A 19,748-nucleotide genomic window follows, 5' to 3' on the forward strand; every position below is an offset into this window, starting at 1 on the left:
GACCCCTTGAAACAGGACCCGACCAAAAGAGACACATACGCCGAGCCGCTACCCTACACGGTATGTTCTCAATGTGTCGAGTACAAGCCTCTTTGGAATTCTTTCCGTAGTCATTTACCTTGAAGACACACCTTGATAAGTATAGAATTTGACGTGAACTGAAAAATAAGTACATGAAAAAAGGAAAATTACAAAGAAAATACATAGGAAAAGAAAAAATTACTCACAAAAATTTTACCGGAAACAGACTTACAGAAAGTAAAAACATTTTCACGGAACGGAACGGAACGGACCGGAACGGCAACGGAACGAACGGAACGGAACGAACGGAACTGTATCGGAAACGGAACGGACGGACCGGAACCCCGGAAGCGGGAACCGGAACGGAACCCGGGTGCGGAACGGAATCGGAACGGGACGGAACGGAACGGAACGGAACGGACGGAACGGAACAGGAACGGAACGGAACGGACACGGAACGGAACGGAACGGAACCCCCCGGGGGGAACGGAAAACACTGGGAGACCCATTTTTTTTTACTCAAGTTATTTTTGCAGTTTCTGTTAAAACTGATTGTAGACAACTTCAAAGTTTCAGACGCGAAAAAAATAACTAATTCTTTCAAGTTAGAGGACGTCTATACGTAGTCCATTTCTCTCTGTGACGACATAAGTTCACAAACAATTTCCTAGCCAGACTAGACTGTAGTATTCCGTCTCTGCTGCGCACGAGGAATTTTTCCAATTGTAATCACAAATACGAAACCGTCTAGTCATAATCATTTGAGATTGTAACTCGAAGTGATGTAAGGTCGCGGCTGATTATATTCGTCTGACAGTTTGAAGACCATACATGAGAGTCGCGATACGGTCTTCCCTAAGTAAGGGGGGTGTAATAATCCGGAATATTTTCGGAGCAGATCTTCTGAAACTCTCTCCTCAGCTTGTTCCAGTTACGTCCGTCCTCCTCAAAGACTCGTCCGTCGTCTGTCCTGGTCGTCGACGTCGCTCGCCTCCAATAATCAGGCCGCCCGACCTATTGCGGGCCGGAAACTCGTCCGTCGGCACGTCGAGCCCCCGTGCCCGTCCCCGAACCGTCGAGGACGTTTGACGACTAGCTCTGCACCTTTGTTAGTATTTGCCCTCCCGACACCTTCTTGTTGGGAGTGGCAGATAAAGTTGGAATCGGACTTTCTTTGTGCCCCCGCGACTCCGTACTTGTTAGGAGTGCAAATATAAGCCGGGTGTCCGGTCATCTCCGGAGACGTACGAATTTTGTTGGAATCGAGACATTTCGCGAGGAGCTAATTTGCTAAGGACCAAAAGTAGAACGCGTTCCAACACGGATGGCTTATATTATCTTAATTTATCAATAGTTGCGTTTATTGTTATCAACAAGAATTTTTGATAACGAGCTCTAGACAGACCCCGAAGAGTATATCGAGAATGTATCGAGTTGAATTCTGTATTTAATTCTGTCTTTCCCCACCTCTTTTATCGCTTACACTACACATAGCATAAAAAAGCGAACCACAAAAAAATTAGACAAACTAAACAATATAATTAAAATAAATAAACAAGACAGACAACATATGTACATACATACATCCATGCACGATACATACACGTACACAGTGACACACACGCCATACCAATGTGTGTGTAACCCTGGGGTTACTAGCCCCAAATGTCCATTAACCAAAAACGAAACACAACGGCTCAGTTTCAATTAAAAGCAGCGACAAAAAGAAAAGTCTTCAGCCTGGATTTAAAAGTAGTCAGAGTTGCAGCGGACCTGCAGGTTTCTGGGAGTTTGTTCCAGATATTTGGAGCATAATAGCTGAACGCTGCTTTACCATGTTTAAAAGCAGCATTCAACATATAACACCCTCATTTTGTGATGCATCAAAATTAGGTTATGTCTGCTTGTAACCCCTTGTTATCCCTACGGTCTCCGTGTGGAAAGGTTTTATGATAACCACAACTTTTGTGGACCAGTGGTTTTTAGAAGCCTGAAGAGTTTAATGTCTCCAAAGTCATTAAAGAAGGAAATTGTTTGCTATAATAGACACATGTTTTATTTCTAGTCCCTGTAATAATTGTTGAGACCTCTTTTATCAAGGGGTGACTTGACCTGATCTACTCTGACTTTATAGCAAGTGTAAGTGGCCTAACATGATGGACAGTTCCCTTATTTCCTTTCCATCTGGTTCTTTTCAGAGCAATGATTTAAAGTGACTTGATGGAAGTGACAGGATTCCACACCATTTCATTGATTTAATTGTGTTTTCCCTTCATTGTCAGATGCTCTGAAAACTTGATGAACTGCTCCAACCTCGCCACAGTCTTCGCTCCGTGTCTTTTACCGCCTCCAAACAAGGCCGAAATGTCTGAAGGGCGGCTTAAACTCAGAGTTCTCGTCCTACACACCTTCATTGAAAGTCCTCACTTATTCGGTAACAAACCAAATCTTCTTGAGCTATATGCTGTATTTAAGGCTGTTTGAATTGACTGTATACGTGCAATGTTGTAAGATCTTTACTGTTTGCTTTTAGGTGTGATTCCCAAAGCCGTAATGGACAGTATGGAGTTTCTGATCAACTTCCCTCTTCAGGACGCTAGGAGAGGACACAGAAAGACACAAAGTTTGAAAGGTAAAGCAGTAGAAATTGTGCCGTTAGCTCTGACTTAAAATGAACGCCTCTTTAATTTATGTTCTCAAATCTTTAGAGAAGACGGCACCCTGGATTCCAGTGAGGTCCAAGGTCAAGCCGGCCGTCTCTGAGCAGAGTAAAGAGTCGACGCCCGGGGAGAAACCCACGCTCAGGAGAAGCATCGGCATGGAGACCTTCCCCAACATCCTGCTGTTTAGGAGCTGTAAGCCTTATGCACAATATGAAAAAAAGACTGCAGCAGATGTACATTTTGGGACAGTATGTAACGCTTTTAATGTTTACAGACCAACGTTTCAAGCCTGACGCGGCTTTGCCGGACAGTCACAGCCTCGATGGCATAGAGGCAGGCCCACAAGAGACACTAAAAAGGTAAATTATTAAAGCATGATTCACTTCATTTCAAACGGTGTTCATATACAAATGAAGTTATTATGGCAGGGGTAAAGGAGATTTATGGTTTCTACGTACTTAATATGTAACCTGGGGTTGAGGTAGCAGATGGATGATGTAGTAAGTAATTTTATAGTGTTGTGTCAAAGCTTAAATGTAATCTGATATTGCGAAAAACAACATATACTGAGCTGTGCAACTAAAATAGGTGTTTTTTTTTTTTTTACTGGCTTTAAGGTAAAAACGACCCAGTCCCACATCTAATGGACATGCATCTGATATTTCTTTTTTGTCTTGTGGCCCTTTTTTGTTTTCAGAGACCTGCCTTTTGTCAATTTCTCACGATTTGCCAGAGGACACGGTTCAGAGAGCTCTCCTGTTCTCACTGGTGTCGGGAAACTGCAGCTCCCACCTTGGAGAAAACGCATTTCAATTTAATATTAACAATATTAAGAAACAATGTGGGTTGCTCTAAGTTACTGCAGCTCATCAGGTTATGATGTCTGATTGCCCGGTTTATATTTACTGGGAGGTTTAGTGTCCTAACTTGAATAATTTTCAAAGTTTTAATTAATTTATGTGTTTTTAATATTTATTTGACAACAGGACTTTTGTAGGTGAACCTTCACCTTTCATTTTGAGTGAATAAATGTTCCAGTTTTTTTAATTTCTTTTCTTTTTTATGTTTAACATAATGATAATAACTGTTAAATGGTTATGGTTAGGAAATGAATATCAGTTTATCTTTGATGCAAACCAAAGATTTAAACTCAAAATGCCAGAAATCGAAGCATACAGGAGTTTGTTTAATCGGGTTAAAAAGGTTAAAAAAAACAACACACCAATAAATTAAATAATGGAATAACGATATTTTGATATACATTTACTCAAAAGCACAAACATACATAGATTTCTACTCTGATTTGTCTTTGACATAATTACAGTTTAAGATGATTATGTTACATGTTAGCATGATTGCTCGGTGCAGGGTTTCTGCAGGTCATCCACAAATAATTGCCAAATACATACAGCCAATGAGAAGCGAGGATTTGTTGTATCATAGCAACAACTGCATCTGAACCGTGAAGCGAGGAGGATTGCATCCTGCGTGTTGCATAATGGTCACTTATGATGACAGTGGAAATAAAGTGTATCCCTTCAAAATAAAGTGGGAGAAATAAACAGGCGACGGAAACGTTAAGATGAAATGTTTTTAGAACAACTAGAAATAATTGAACACTACAAATATGATGTATCAGCTTAAATTAGAATGGATCTCGAAGGGAAGAAACAGGTTTTATAGTAGTTTTGTCATCGTGTGACGAAAGCAAGCTTTTATTCTGAAAAGCCAGAAACATGTTTTTTCTGGCCAGCTTGACACAGGTCTCGCGCAGTACGCAGGTCCCCATCAACACACACACGGTAAGAAGCAATACTGTAACATTTCTGTTTTGGTCATTTCTTATGTTTACTAGCAATACAATCACATTTATATGCAATACATGTTATACAATTCTGCTTTTCTTATAAAAATATGGTGTTTTTTCTGCTAAATAGACATTTCATAGGCTATTTATATGTATTTACATCGGCCTTGGGTCTGTTTACAGAGTAAGTGGCGCACCAAGACGTAATTCCATTTCCAGATAGTGCAGCATTTTACAGTCTGTATGGAATACAACAGATCACATGAAGGCATAAAATGCAATCAGTTTTTCCACATTAGGGGATCTGTTCTTAATTAGCCTGTTATGTGTATCTAACAGGAAATGCAGCTGTGTTTGCACATCATTACTGTCCATCTTGTGTGCGGTAGTCTGATGTGTTTCTCCCCCGCAGATGACGGACATGATCTCGGCGGTGCGGCTCTCGGTGCTCAGCCTGCTCCTGGTCCTGCAGCTGGGCAGAGCTTCAGCCCGGAGCCCCCACACGACAGACCAGGTGTCCGAGGCCGACATCCAGCGCCTCCTGCACGGCGTCATGGAACAGCTGGGCATCGCTCGGCCCAGGGTGGAGTACCCGGCTCACCAGGCCACCAACATCGTGGGTCCTCAGAGCATACAGGGTCAGTGACACACACGTGTGATCTTTATCTAGAGGAGATGAACCAGGTGAAAACCAGGAAGAAGATTAATAGCTAAAATAATAAAGAATACACTTTATTATAAGGGACATTTGGACAGTATGGATAGTACAATATGAGGCATGAATTGTGTATTTAACCATACTGTATTTTAAATGTTAGTGTATATATTCACTCACTTCATCTCACTATGATTGAACAACCCAAACAGTAATATTAAAATAACACTAACTGGATCAGAACAATCAAATCCCTCTGGTTTGCTTTCATTATATATATAAATGATAATTCCTTTATCATGTGTGTCTATTCTGCATTTGTTTTTAAACAACAAAACAGCAATGTAGAAATATAATAACTTAATTTTATTGTATTTTTTTTCTCTCCGACGTACAGCTTGTTCAGACATTTTTTCATATTTGTTGTTAAACATGGACAATCAACGTTAACTGATTATGGAAGTAGTTGCAAATTCATACATCATGCTGAATGCAAGTAGCCTAATATCATTCATCAATGATGGGGTTTCCTCCTGTTCTGAAATAACTAATACAAATTGTAAGAACTAATGTTGTTATGCCATGAAAAACACATGACATTAACACAACTGTTACTGCCTCCATGTTTTATGAATCTTTTTCCAGTTGCTGTTGTGTTTGTGCTGTTAGTAATTATTGTGTCCCTCCATAAGGTGGTGCTCACGAGGGGCTGCAGCACCTCGGCCCCTTTGGAAACATCCCTAACATTGTGGCCGAGCTGACTGGAGACAACGTTCCCAAAGACTTCAGCGAGGATCACGGGTACCCAGACCCTCCGAACCCCTGTCCTCTGGAGAAGACAGGTAGGATATAATTACATAATGTATAAACAAACTAATGTCTCAGTATGAACATGGGGGCAGATGTTTAGTTGACGCCACAGGGCTGGTTCTGTCTGTTATTTATTGAATTGATCTGCTGTTTTTTTAACATACGTTTCTGCATCCTTTGACACCAACAGCAGCAGACGGCTGTTTGGAAAACGCTCCGGACACAGCCGAGTTCAGCAGAGAGTTTCAGAAACACCAGCACCTGTTTGACCCCGAGCACGACTACCCAGCGCTGGCTAAGTGGGTGAGTACAGAGCAGGAGTGTAAACTTCACTAAATGTCTTTGTGATTTGCATGGATTCATCCCTGAATGTTTGTCTGCTCAGGCGATTTGTTGACTGTAATTTAGAAACAAAGACTCTGGCTGTAGAAGAAAGGCAAACATGATTTAATGTCTGAAGATGTTTGTTTTTTTCTGTGTTTCCTTTCAGAACAAGGAGCTTTTGTATCAGAAACTGAAGGGTGGACCCAAAAGAAGAAAAAGGGTATCATGTTTGTTGTCTTCTTCCTTTGTAGCATTGTGTCTGAGAAACCACATCACCAGCGCTGACATCTGTCCCAGAGCAGAGCGATGTACTCTGAAAGGAAGACTGCGAACACAAAATATACAACACATTTGTATAACTAAATCACTCACCCCACAATACCTTACATTTTTTCTAGCATGCTTTTATGATACGAAATCCAAAAACTGTATTTAAAGAATTTTCCTCAATTTCTGGAATTTTCTGAGGACACATGCCAGACATACAGTGGGGCAAAAAAGTATTTAGTCAGCCACCAATTGTGCAAGTTCTCCCACTTAAAAAGATGAGAGGCCTGTAATTTTCATCCTAGGTATACCTCAACTATGTGAGACAAAATGAGAAATAAAAATCCAGAAAATCACATTTCTGATTTTTTTTAAAGAATTTATTTGCAAATTATGGTGGAAAATAAGTATTTGGTCACCTACAAACAAACAAGATTTCGGGCTCTCACAGACCTCCTTCCATCAGCAAGGGCATTGAAGATGAAACGTGGCTGGGTCTTTCAGCATGACAATGATCCCAAACACATCGCCCCGGCAACGAAGGAGTGGTTTCGTAAGAAGCATTTCTAGGTCCTGGAGTGGCCTAGCCAGTCTCCAGATCTCAACCCCATAGAAAATCTTTGGAGGGAGTTGAAAGTCCGTGTTGCTCAGCGACAGCCCCCAAAATATTTGATTTTCTTTTTTCTTATTTTGTCTCTCATAGTTGAAGTGTACCTAGGAGGAAAATTACAGGCCTCTCTCATCTTTTTAAGTGGGAGAACTTGCACAATTGGTGGCTGACTAAATACTTTTTTGCCCCACGGTACAAAGTGTTCTTTAGGAATTCAAGGTTACACATAGGTGATTTATTATACCTACAAATAATCCTTTTGGGGATGAAGTATTCCTTTAACCTTACCTTTTGTAATTTTGCAAGCTAAAAACCTAACTTTCAGATGTTCTCACTTGGTCAGATTATAGGTAATTGTGTTCATGTTTAGAGTATGAATAGCAACATGTTTCTCCGCCTCCCTGCAGAGCGTGAACCCGTACCTGATGGGCCAGAGGCTGGACAACGTGGTCGCCAAAAAGTCTGTTCCTCACTTCTCTGAGGAAGAGGAGGAAGCGGCACCGACGGTCCTCTGCTGCCAGCAGAACCAGCACCTAAACTCCTGCAGCACTCTGTAATATTTACTATACTTCCAGAAACAAGTTTTTAACTGTGTGTTTAAATCTTGATTGGCAGTGTACATTATACCTAGAAATGTATTATGAGTTGAATATGGATCTGGGGGAATGTTGAATAAGATGGTAATTCTTATTCATGACTGTACAGAAATGAATTAACTCACTCTGAAGTTAGGTTTTTTGTATGTCTTGATATTTCCAGTTAATCACATCTGAAGCAAAGATTCAATATAAGTCACATTAATCTTGGAAGCAAAGTAGCGGCTTTGCTTCGTCTTGTGAAGGATGATTTTAAACTCCACTGTAGCATGGTAAATACTGTAGCTATTCTACTGATCTGCTTCTGTCACCATACTGCAGTCTCTAATGTTTGTGTTATGTTTGTGTTCTGTAAAGTCAAATAAACGATTTATCTGCATTGAAAAAGTTTTGGAAGTGTTTTATTTTACAATTCCAATCCAGACAGATGAGGTGAGGGTCAGAGTTTGAGAAGGGGGGAGGGGGGAGGGGGGCGTGTTCAGATGAAGCTCTGTTGCTCAAGACAGTTTAGAAAAGCCCTCAGTGAGTCATTCATAAGCCACTACAGAGGAGGAGAGACCTGAAGAAGAAACCCACGCTGTGACTGACTGGATAACGTTTTGTATTGAGGAGCTTACATAAACAGGTAACTCAACTTTAGTAACTGCTGATTGTGTTTGATTGAACTTCTAAATTATCTTTTTTTTTTGGTGCGTAATGTAAAAGCTGTGCGTATATCCACACGAATTTCGTAAAATGATTACCAATGACTGACACGTTTTTTCTCTTTTAGTTTCAAATATGACAACACCATCAATTATGATCTCTGCAGCCGTTTTGGTGCTTTTGCTCGCGGAAGCTTCCACTTTTCAAGGCGCATTCCCCCACCCAAACAAATACAACCCAAACGAATCGGATGGATGCCAACAGCCCGCCATCAGTGGAATACTTACCCGCGGACCGGGGCCTGTCACCGCCACCGACGAGGTGCTGGAGTCCAGTCAGGAGGCTCTGCACGTCACGGAGCGCCGGTACCTGCGGCTGGACTGGTGCAAGACGCAGCCGCTGAAGCAGACGATCCAGGAGGAGGGCTGCCTGAGCCGCACCATCATCAACCGGTTCTGCTACGGACAGTGCAACTCCTTCTACATCCCGAGGCATAACTACCAGGACGGAGAAGCCTTTCAGTCCTGCTCTGCCTGCAAACCCAAAACCTTCAGCACCGTCACCTACACCCTCTACTGCCCGGGCCAGACACCCAGCACCAGGAAGAAACGGATCCAGCGCGTAAAGCAGTGTCGTTGCACCACGATAGATACGGATTAGACGGGAAACTGTCACAAATCAAGGTTGTAAATACCCGATTCCACTGGAGGGAGACTGCATCATTGCAAAAAACAACAACTGGAAAGTGTATTTTTATTTAAAGGACACATGGGAAACAGTTGGAATAATAAGGCGAAGAAGTAACCTGAGCCCTTGTTGTCATTGTAAAGGAGAGAAGATGAATATACAAACGTGGTTGATTCCATGTATTTCTCCCTTTTCTCTCTAAAATAGATGATACTTTAAGCTGTAATCAATAATTCCTCACATTGTCCAAATATCTCATCTATCATTCATCAGTCATTGCTTTCACAAAAACAGCTTTTCCTTTATCACATTTGGAAGATGTGTTATTATTATGCAGTATTGCCACTGATGATCATATTAGCATGCAGGCTGATGGATCATCTGATTATAAAGACATTTGTTCCAAGGATTGGGATGGTTTTATTGTTTCCACTGTGTGGGATGTTAAGCTCATCATGATTTATTATTTGTACAACCTGCACTGCTAAATGCCACTTCTTTTATTTTACAACTGTGTATAATATGTGTATCACGTCTTGTAAAGTTGCTCATAAATAAAACACACTATGAAATCATGTATTTTTCTAATCAGTGATTTTATTCGTAGAAAAATGAGGATTAGAGATGCAAATCATTGGCTTAGAAAGTTCAATAGACAAATATAAATATAGCACTATGGTTTATAATATTACACTCTAAATATTGCACGTTAAAATCTGTCAAATCAAAGTTCATTTCGGGTGGCAAATATTTAACAAAACTGATAGATTTCTTTAGGTAAAAGTGACAAAACATTGTTTAAACCCATTCATTTATCTTGTTTGAATGAATAAACTGTTCATTTGGTATCATGGTCCATTTCCAGTCCAACCCAAGATGGTTTTATTGATCCGGATCAGTCAGCTTTATGTTTCTTCTCTCTTAAACCGAGGAGATGTTGGATTCTTTCTGACGCAGTCTCTCTTTCTGTTGGTGGTAAAATGTGTGTTATCAATTCTGACAAAATATAATCTGGACATCAAAGCAGAAAGAAGTGTTTTGAATGATGTGCTTAGTGAGACAGAGAGTAAGAGCATGAGTTTACTTCTGTATGTGTATTTATTTATCTGCATTGCATGGTTTAGGAAATGCATTTATTTAGAGTCAAAACTGTAACTGTGTCAAATCTTACCAGACTGTTGGGGTTGATCTTTCTGGTCTCCACCTTCTTCTCCGATGTGATCCTCTTCACTGACAGCTGAGCCTCTTTTAATCTGCAAAAACAAGGTGTTAAGTTCATTGGTTCAATGGTTTGACTTAGTATTAGAAATCAAATTCTTTAGAGTATAAATTCAAAGTATCGACTAGATTTGACATGACTAATAAATTCAGTCAAATTAGTTCAATCAAACCAAAAAAAGGAACGCAGATTTACTCAATGACTGTTTACAAATCTGTTGTGTTCAATACAGAGCTCAGAGAGCGCAGACAGACCTATCTCGCAATGTCAATGAAAGGGTCAAATCCTTTGTGTAACAACCCAGGGATCACCTCCAATTGAATGGGTTTACTTTGGCCCATGCTACAACGCTCAACAAAGTTTCATGGAAATTGGGCGGGTAGTATTTATGTAATACTGCAGACAGACAAACAAACCTGAAAGAAATAAAGAGAGGATCCTGCTTATTACAAACAGAAGATGCACGTGCGTATATCGGATACCTTTCATTTGAGATGTTCTTGTTCTCCCTCTTCCACCTGGTTTTGAAGTCGGCACAAAACTCAAACCAGAGCATGAAGAGATGCCCGGCCGTCACCTCCTTCTCTCCTGACTTAGGCTTCAGTCCAAAGTACAGAGTCAAGTCCTGAAAACTGAACAAGTTAACTGAAATTTAAATAATTTCCACACGCGTTCATAGATTGCTTTTTTTCCTACGGTAAAAATATTTGTGGCTGCTCATGTCGACAATTATTTTTTTAATCAAATTCAAACAAAGCACTGTATGGTGCACACAAAATATGGTTTAATTCTCACACCTTTTTTGTACAGTCATCAACTGATAAGACGCCTCCGCGTGTTCTTTACGTGCTGCAAAGAAAGAGAAAAGGAAACAGTTTAGTTATGAGCAGACTCAGCCTCAAAAACATAACCCTCACCCTAATCATATGGAGCTTATATGGATATAAATACATGTAAAAGACAATATGAATATCTTATGTTGATGATCTTCTAAATGAAGCTATTAGCCACTTTGTTTAGATTACTTAATTTTATTCTGCTACCATTTTAGACCAATTTTTTAAATATATTTTTCAACAAAGACACAATGTCATAAGACTTGCTTTCATTGTTTGGTGAATCTGTGATGTTAAAATCTTCCAAAATGTTTGTATGAGAAATATGTGCTCCATGTGTTTGAAATGACAAATAAAGCTTGAAAATTTAGTACACCGTATTTAATACAGTTTATTTGGTCTTTTATTATTTTACAGCGAGTTCACATCTTGTTATGTTGCAGCCTTATGCATAAATGTATTTGCCCACATACATTTGTCCACAATTCATCATAACAACAGGAAAAATATTCTAGAAATCTTTGCAAATGTGTTCAAACGATAAACTGAAAGTTGACCCTTTACTATGAAACAGGTGCCTCTCATTCCTTTTAATCATCCGTGACATGTTTCTCCACCTTGTTCGGAGTGCACCTGTGGTGATTCAACTACTAATTGCACCTAATTAGGAAAGGCACACAACTGTCTATAAAAAGGTCTCACAGCTGACCAATCAGATCAAAAATCTAGGACATGTGGTCGAAGTGTGTCGAGGCGCAGATCACAGAAATACATCTAAAATCCTGCTTTGTCATCATGGGATACTGAGTTTAGATGAAGAGTAACAGTGTATTTTAAGGTGTTAAAGCGTTAGCCTGCAACCTTACAAAAAGGGAATAGTTAAAGGTCCCATGTCATGGGCATTTCTACTGATCATAACTCCATTGTTGAGGTATACTAGAATAGATTTATATTGTTCAATTTTCCAAACTCACATTGGTTTCTCATACAGCATCTCTGTATAGTATGTGTATTCACTCTCTGTCCTAAACGGCTCGTTGGAGCTCCGCCCCCCCCTCCCTGTGAGCCCACTGTGCTCTGATTGGTCAGCTCGCCCACTCTGTTCTGATGAGACCACCACCGTTACAGCGGAACATCAGTGATTACATGTTACAATGGCGTGTGTTAGCAACCAGAAAATGAAACCAGTAAGGACAAACAGATGAGAATGCTGCGTGGGGTCTGGGTGCCGTGTTGGCGGGACGTTGCGAGGCTCGCTGCTGCTGCAATGTGGACAGTGTGAGCTGGGTTCCTCTCCTGCTTGCTGCGTGGGGTCTGCGAGACAGCGAGACATCGCGAATGGACGCGGGAAGGGGGGGTGCTGCAGAACCCCTATCTGCGATGTTCCACTAGCACACGCACCCCCAAAGGCGGCGCACCTACAGTGTAAGCGCGCCACAGTTTTGCCGCTGAGAGTGTGTGTGTGTGAGGAGCTCCACGGATTGGTCCATTTGGAAAAAGCTACATAACACACAAGGGGACGGGTAATAACCGGAAAAGCATGACAAGGGACCTTTAAGGTCTGAATACTTCCTCGATGCCCTGTATATCAAATGAAACACATGTGAGACAAGGGACAAAAGATCCAACAAAAGTCTAGAGTTTTCTGGTTGAAACTCTTTACTTTGAAGCTTTGGGGTGTCACTTTTCATCACACAGAAAAAGTGATTATATTCAAAACAAGAAACTAAAATCCATCCGTGCCATTTGAAATCCTTGTGAGGGGAACTGAGTGTGATTCATCCTGACACTGGGTCAAAATAAAAACCCTACAACATGAGTTAGTTTGATGAATATGTCCCAGAGCCGGTGTGTCTCAGCCGTCTCTAAGTCATTGCCAAATCTGCCTGATCCCTATCTGCGTGTCTAGCCTTTACTCTGAATCCTCCCTATCTGTCCTTTACGAACACAGACGGTACCAAGATTTATCTGACTGCTAAAAACAATAAACTAGTTCAGATGAAGCATAGGGAGAAAGAAATGGTAGAGTGGACAGATTCCTTATTATATGACCATTCTCATATTAAATTAAGTAATCGGAACTCAGGAGTTAAAAAGGCCCTATTATGCTTACTGATGTTTTCCCTCTCATGTAGGTTGTAATATAGGTGCATGTAAATGGTCTGCAAAGGCTCAAATCCCAAAGTTCTCTCTCCCACACTCTCAAATGAAATGCCTACATTGGACTCCGTAACACAGTGACATGACTATGTAACACTCGCACTACTTTTAGATAGCTCTCCAACACATTGTACGTGATAAGCAAAGGGGCGGGACATCTCTAAGCTGTTGACCGCTAACCAATCAGAGCAGACTCTGGTTTCAGACAGAGGGTGAAAAGAGCTGCTGCAGTACAAGACAAAAAATAAAGACCTTTTTGATAATTACACAATGTAAACATTTCACAGTAGAAGTTCACATTTGAACCTGAAAATTAGTATAAACGGACCCCTTTAAATATTTTCAGTACTTCAAAATATTCCCTTTGAGCCCTTAACCCTTGTGTTGTGTTCAAAAGCTGTTACCGTTCATGGTTTTTCGCGGATCAATTTTGACCCATGATTTATCTCAGTCCAAAACACACACGAAAATTTTTTTTATCATCCAATATTGCTTTACCTACATCATAACTAACTTACAACAAAACACATCACACCACATATTGCACACGTGCATGTGTGTGTTCAGGTTCAAGTGTTAGTGTACATATTCTTTGAGAAAGGTCGAGTTCCCGTGGGGGGAGGGGGGCAGAGGGAGGGGAGACCAGGTGCATGTTGCGAAAAATTATTGTTACAGCGGATGAAGGGGGTGGGGGAGGGGTGTCTAAAGTCAAAGATGCATCTTGATTGGGCCAAATTTGACCCCGAGTGACCCAAAACAATTCTGCTGGGTCTCCCCAGACCCGAACACCAAATTATACACTTTTTTTTTAGAGACCTTCAGACTTGGCAAAAATGCTCAAAATCAGTTTTGTAGTGTTTATATAGCTGTTGTGGAGGATATCATGAAGCCTTGTTTGTCACGATATTCATGTTATGTCACGTTTTTATGTCTAGGTTTGGGTGTTTTGCTGTTCTCCCTGTCATGTGTTCCTACTGGTTTATTGTCTGGTCCTTTTCCCTGTGTTGTTCCTCCTGTCGTTAGTTTCCCTGGTGTGTCTGATTGTCTGATTGTGTTCACCTGTTGCCCTTGTGTGTCTCCTCCCCTGCCCGGCTGTTTCTCGTCTTGTGATTACCCCTCCCTGTATTTAGTCTTGTCTCTTCCTGTGTTCAGTGTTGGTTCGTCTTTTGTTGGTGACTGAGTTCACCGTGGAGTGTTTAGTTTGTCCAAGTTATACTTTAAGTCCTTGAAATAAAGGTATTATCAGTGTTATCTGCATTTGGGTCCTGCCTGCTTCACTCTTCTAACATTGTTCCGATAAAAAGAACTAGAGCGTAGTTATTATATCATTTTAACTTGAAACGGGTCACGGGAGACGCGAACACAACATAAGGGTTCAATGTTTTCCTTTAGCAAGCACTCCAATGTACCGCATCGTTGAACCCATAAGACTAGTTTTAAATTACACCTAGTCGTGTTTGAAACAACTCACCCCTGAGAACAAAAGCCTCCATCTTGTCTTTAAACGGCTGCAGGTTTTCTTCAGGAGAATCAGAGCAAACGTTCCTTACATCTTTCTCACATCCTGGTGACAAAACAGAAACAAGAAAGGATTGGAAAATACACTCAACATTTATTTCTATATCTAATGAATTGTGTTTAAGAAGAGACAATGTGTAGCTGCGAAGGAAAGAGACAACACGATGACTTTTATATTATCTAGGGATACTTGGTCATTATTTGCAGAACTTAGTAAATGTTTTGAGAACGTTTTAATTTTGTTGTGATACATTCATTATTATTTTTGAGTTTTCATTATATTGGGACATTAAGTCATTACTTTGAGATGTTTTTTGTTATTTTCAGGTACTAAGACGTTTTTTTAAGAATGCTAAGTCTCAGTTTACAACTTTTATTTGGTTTTTTCCAAAGAGACGAGCTTCCATAAAGGGGAGAAGTGGTTCTGGGTTAAACTAGCTCCACCTGTGCCGAGCCTAGCTTCCTCTTTAGATATCACTCGCTGAGATTCACCCAGAGATGGCGACTGCTTCCCTCTCTGCCTCCTTCCCTCTCCCTCTCTCCATGTTGCTCTGCGTCCAATCAGTGGATCAGAGGAGCCAGTCTGCAGAGCCAGTCATAATAGAGGCTGCAGAGGGAGCCGAGACCCTGCACCCCCCACCACCCTGACGCTCGATCAACATCTCGCAGATAAGATTACAAAAGAATACTGTTTTCATTCAGGATTTGTGTAAACTGTGGAGGCGGGTATCTCTCCCTCTCCTTTCTTTCCTTTGACGGCCCTTTGTGTTCAGCAGAAGTTTGCTTATGTCAGACCGAAGAGGATTATAGACCCTCAAATAAACAGAGCGTGCTCATGAGGAGTGTTGGGCGTTCAGATGTGAGACTGAAGAAGTTGCTTTCATAGTGAGAAGATTTGTAGGTTTTGGTGGTTTACACGAGTAACCTCATCAATCACAGCAAAATCAAGGAAACCAAACTCAGGCTGAAGTACGGAAAGACTATGGAAGCAACCAATATTTCACTTGGCCAATGAATGGAAGAGAAAATCGTTTCACTGCTTTGCAAATAAAGAAAGATCCTTACTTCCATAGTCCATGTATGATACTGGAAATTCAAACAATATTGTAAGAGCAACACATTCAAATGATAATGGAAATGAAGCTAGCGAGTATTTAAAAGGCTTAGCTCACCCAAAATACAAAACAATAGTCTACATGTAAATTAGGCATGGCAGTACCCTAAATGCTCCATCTTTTGATGTGTAGGTATAATGTTAACCATTCTAAGGTTAGCTTACATGCTAACTTGCATTAAGAAACAAGGTAGAACTGAGGATGAGTTTAATGGGTTGGACACATTTCTGACCTGGTGCTACCAGACCTATGACAAATCTTCCTGAAGGTAATCAGGATTATGGCAATCCATCTAATAGTTCTCTAGAGAGGTGAAGTCCCTCCCTTTCCGGGGGACCTCCATGGGACCTTATTTCGGAAAAATTATGTATTGAAGTCAATGGAGAGAGAAAGATTATCTTTCGATCCCGTTTGAATTGTGCCACGAATTACACATATGATGTTTGTCAATTTAAAAGATAATTTTACAAGTCAAAAAAATAAAAATGTGTCGTAAAACTGTGAAGTAACACTTTTTTTTGTGTGAAACCGCTCAATGAACTACATCTCCCATCTCGCACCACACACCAAGACGGCCGTCACGTTGGCACATTTCACTTCCTTCTTTCAGAATGAGGCTGAAAGTATTAAAAGAGGTGAAAATCACTCCAAGTCTGGGCATGTTGAGAGCTGTACATACACACAAGGGGAGTTAGTCGGTTCCATAAGAGCCAGCATGCGGGACCGGGATTCTGGGATTTGTAGTCTTTCTAGTTACGTATTTTTCATAGTCTTATATTTCAACAGTTTTAAGACAAAATTATTTTTTAAGATTGACAAACATCATATGTGTAATTCGTGTCACAATTCAAACGGGATTGAAAGATAATCTTTCTCTCTCCGTTGACTTCAATACATAATTTTTCCGAAATAAGGTCCCATGGGTCGGAAGTAGATGGGCGGGACTTCGCCTCTCTATAGACATTAGACCAAAAAACAAAAATGATAACTACATAGTAGCTCTCCTGGAGAACCGTGGATTGACATTTACCTTGTTAATTTGCTATTAGAAGAAGGTCTTTTTATGTCTTTGGATCTCCTTTCCGTCAACAGTCAACATGGATGACTTAAGAGAAGCTAATCTCCCTGTAACTTTGTTGGCAAACATTTCATACCAAGCAAACCGAAAACACAGGGAGAGTGAAGAACGACAGAAACCAAACATGAGGGCGGTTCAAACGGGCAGAACAAAAGGAATCTGCGCCAGGCCATCGAGATTGCACGGTGGTTTGGGTAGACGGGCGATAAGACAAAGCTGTGTTGAGAGGTAAAGAAAGCTGTCTGCGCTCACATCTGGGCGGCCACACTGGAGCCCAGTGATACAGTCGGGCAGGTTAAGGATCCGTGCATCTCTGCAGAGATACTGGAGGTCTGGAGATTACACAAGTGGGAAGCTATGTTCTCCCTGCGCTGGCGACAGTAGCACAAAGGCCCTCCGATGTGAGATCTGATGGGCAGGAGGATTAGAAGCTGGATCTGAAAGGCGCCAGGCCTGTATCAGCAGAAAGACTCTGAATACACGCACAGCGAAGTGCAGGCAACAACACATGTATACATAAGGACACAACAATGCACCCACTCACAATCGCACACATGTAAGAGTAAGCATTGTCCTGGACGTGACTTTAACTGGCTGGCATTGCTGAGTGGCGTCATATGGGCACACTTAGAGAGAGAAAGAAACAGCGAGGAGAGTTAGAAAGACGAGAGGAAATCTTTTGTTCTGGAGCTTTAGCAAACTCAAGATCGATAAAAGAAGCAGTCCTAAGTATAAACAGTTACTCAATGGCTGGGGCCGGTGATGGGAAACCAGGGTGGTGAGTTGTGTGTGTGTGTGTGTGTGTGTGTGTGTGTGTGTGTGTGTGTGTGTGTGTGTGTGTGTGTGTGTGTGTGTGTGTGTGTGTGTGTGTGTGTGTGTGTGTGAGGGGGTGTGTGTGTGTGTGGTGTGTGTGTGTGGTGTGTGTCGTGTGTGTGTGGTGTGTGTGTGTGTGTGTGTGTGGTGTTGAGGGGGGGTGTCTGAAGAAACGATGCCAGACTGGTGGGGGCCGAGGTTTAGTCTGTGGGAAACTCTCAAACATCTAGAGTGATAGAGTTTACACAGCCAGCCTGAGGTTTTAACACAAAAAACAACAAAATGACCACAGGCGAGACTATTCCGGTCGCCAGTCACACGGACGCTGAGCTCAAAGAGGAGCTCATGGTTGGGGATTATTCCAATGTAATAATATTATGAACCGAGAGGAGTTTTGATATTTATTGCTCGAAGAAGATGGAATAGATAGAAGGTTGCAGTTGTGTCGTCAACAATACTTTCAAGATCTCGTCCGAGCTGTCCAGGTCTCTGTTCAGAGTCTCAAGCTTGACCTGTGCAGCCAGGAAGAGGTCCTGAGGTTCAGGAAGTGGGAATACATCTTGTCTGTGCCCGGCGTTCTGGTGGGATAACAATCAAACACACATGNAAACAGTAATGGTCCAAGAATGGAACCTTGTGGAACCCCAACAGGGTTGACAAGGTAGGGGGATTTGACACCGTTGACCAAAACACACTGTTTTCTGTTAGATAAGTAAGACTTAAACCAATGTATAGAAACTGCAGAAAAATTGAAATGAGTCAGCTTTGTAAGGAGCACTTGGTGGTTAACAGAGTCAAAAGCCTTCCTGAGATCAAGGAAGACAGCACCTACATATGGGCTCGTGTCCGACATACATTTAACCTTTTCCACAAAGACACAGTTAGCTGTCTCAGTGGAGTGGTGAGCACGGAAACCAAACTGCATTGGGTGGAGTGGAGCGAAACCTTTGTCTACATCTTTGGTGATTAGTTTTGATACCCATTTCTCAGCTATCTTAGACCCCATTTACACGCAACCGCAAATGCATACGAAACTCAAACGAACCAAATACGAGACGCTGTAGTACATATGCCAGGCCTGTAAGTGGCACCATGCACAAAATACACCAAAAGGCGCCACAAAATACACCAAAAGCAGGTAGCCATGGTTGCCCTTCTGTTCATGCCCCGCGGTGGATTTAGCAACATGTAGTTCATGTAATTCTCCATGTCCACTTGTTGCTGATGGCTGTGGCAGAGGAGCTGTAGATGTTGCACTAACAGATGTTAGTGCAACATCTACAGCTCCTCTGCCACAGCCATCAGCAACAAGTGGACATGGAGAATTACATGAACTACATGTTGCTAAATCCACCGCGGGGCATGNTGTGCAAATGTATGCCGATGATGCGGTCATCTTTATACACAGGAAGAGCACTGAAATTATCTCATGTTGTCTCTCAAAAGCTTTGGACGAGGTTCAACACTGACTGAACAACATTTGCTTACAGTTAAACATAAGAAACACAGTATGCATGATGTGCCGTAAACGACCAGTCAAAATCGAAGGATCCAATGTGTTTTTAAACGGAGCAGAAATAGAACTAGTCTCCCAGTTCAAGTACCTTGGAGTCATATTGGACTCAAACTTGACTTTTAAGAAACATATTAAGAAAGTATCAAATACCATTAAATTCAACTTGCAAAATCTAAAACAAATTAGACCTTTCTTAAAGGTCCCATGTCATGGCCATTTCTACTGATCATATTTTCATTGTTTAGGTATACTAGAATAGATTTAAATTGTTAGTGTGTGTGTGTGTGTGTGTGTGTGTGTGTGTGTGTTGTGTGTGGTGTGTGTGTGTGTGTGTGTGTGTGTGTGTGTGTGTGTGTGTGTGTGTGTGTGTGTGTGTGTGTGTGTGTGTGTGTGTGTGTGTGTGTGTGT

At 41.4% G+C, this 19,748-nt stretch overlaps 5 protein-coding genes across 6 annotated transcripts in view; 4 read left to right on the forward strand and 1 right to left on the reverse strand.

Moving 5' to 3' along the window:
- Window positions 1-4,134, forward strand: part of LOC104966011 (rho GTPase-activating protein 11B) — a 14,628-nt gene extending 10,494 nt beyond the window's left edge. Inside the window, exons 4-8 of the mRNA XM_010795108.1 lie at window positions 2,304-2,455; window positions 2,555-2,653; window positions 2,730-2,876; window positions 2,959-3,043; window positions 3,382-4,134. Coding sequence (XP_010793410.1) covers window positions 2,304-2,455; window positions 2,555-2,653; window positions 2,730-2,876; window positions 2,959-3,043; window positions 3,382-3,502 — 604 coding nt within the window. The 3' untranslated portion in view covers window positions 3,503-4,134. The remainder of the gene's footprint in view (window positions 1-2,303; window positions 2,456-2,554; window positions 2,654-2,729; window positions 2,877-2,958; window positions 3,044-3,381) is intronic.
- LOC104966019 (AP-1 complex subunit beta-1-like) overlaps window positions 1-19,748 on the forward strand; it is a 373,094-nt gene that overhangs the window by 286,763 nt on the left and 66,583 nt on the right. The window lies entirely within an intron of this gene.
- Window positions 4,406-8,101, forward strand: LOC104966009 (neuroendocrine protein 7B2). 2 transcript variants are annotated; one of them, XM_010795106.1, is made up of 6 exons: window positions 4,406-4,486; window positions 4,904-5,129; window positions 5,839-5,988; window positions 6,147-6,259; window positions 6,447-6,500; window positions 7,565-8,101. In XM_010795106.1, the coding sequence occupies exons 1-6, from the start codon at window positions 4,421-4,423 to the stop codon at window positions 7,712-7,714; spliced, it is 759 nt and encodes a 252-aa protein (XP_010793408.1). In that variant the 5' UTR covers window positions 4,406-4,420; the 3' UTR covers window positions 7,715-8,101. The 2 variants fall into 2 exon arrangements, with proteins under 2 accessions (XP_010793408.1, XP_010793409.1); XM_010795107.1 differs by having other exon boundaries at window positions 4,453-4,483; window positions 4,903-5,129.
- On the forward strand, window positions 8,293-9,660 carry LOC104966008 (gremlin-1). Its single transcript, XM_010795105.1, has 2 exons — window positions 8,293-8,378; window positions 8,526-9,660. Exon 2 carries the CDS (start codon window positions 8,534-8,536, stop codon window positions 9,056-9,058), a length of 525 nt encoding a protein of 174 aa, XP_010793407.1. The 5' UTR covers window positions 8,293-8,378; window positions 8,526-8,533; the 3' UTR covers window positions 9,059-9,660.
- On the reverse strand, window positions 9,666-18,315 carry LOC104966007 (formin-1). Its single transcript, XM_010795104.1, has 6 exons — window positions 18,283-18,315; window positions 14,772-14,864; window positions 11,102-11,153; window positions 10,787-10,936; window positions 10,257-10,338; window positions 9,666-10,051 (listed from the first exon to the last, which is right to left on the reverse strand). The coding sequence occupies exons 2-6, from the start codon at window positions 14,791-14,793 to the stop codon at window positions 10,007-10,009; spliced, it is 351 nt and encodes a 116-aa protein (XP_010793406.1). The 5' UTR covers window positions 14,794-14,864; window positions 18,283-18,315; the 3' UTR covers window positions 9,666-10,006.

This window comes from Notothenia coriiceps, unplaced genomic scaffold (assembly GCF_000735185.1).
Source record: "Notothenia coriiceps isolate Sejong01 unplaced genomic scaffold, NC01 NC01_scaffold00037246, whole genome shotgun sequence".
Taxonomy (NCBI): Eukaryota; Metazoa; Chordata; class Actinopteri; order Perciformes; family Nototheniidae; genus Notothenia; species Notothenia coriiceps.

Bases quoted from the DNA above. Each gene is read 5' to 3' on its own strand.
- LOC104966009 (XM_010795106.1), top strand. From the start codon at position 4,421: ATGTTTTTTCTGGCCAGCTTGACACAGGTCTCGCGCAGTACGCAGGTC. The intron at 5,130-5,838 runs GTCAGTGACACA...TCCCTCCATAAG, and splicing joins GGGTCCTCAGAGCATACAGG to GTGGTGCTCACGAGGGGCTG. The intron at 6,501-7,564 runs GTATCATGTTTG...GCCTCCCTGCAG, and splicing joins GACCCAAAAGAAGAAAAAGG to AGCGTGAACCCGTACCTGAT.
- LOC104966008 (XM_010795105.1), top strand. From the start codon at position 8,534: ATGACAACACCATCAATTATGATCTCTGCAGCCGTTTTGGTGCTTTTG.
- LOC104966007 (XM_010795104.1), bottom strand. From the start codon at position 14,793: ATGGAGGCTTTTGTTCTCAGGG. The intron at 10,339-10,786 runs GTATCCGATATA...TTGTTTTTGCAG, and splicing joins AAGAACATCTCAAATGAAAG to ATTAAAAGAGGCTCAGCTGT. The intron at 10,052-10,256 runs GTAAGATTTGAC...TACCACCAACAG, and splicing joins AGATCAACCCCAACAGTCTG to AAAGAGAGACTGCGTCAGAA.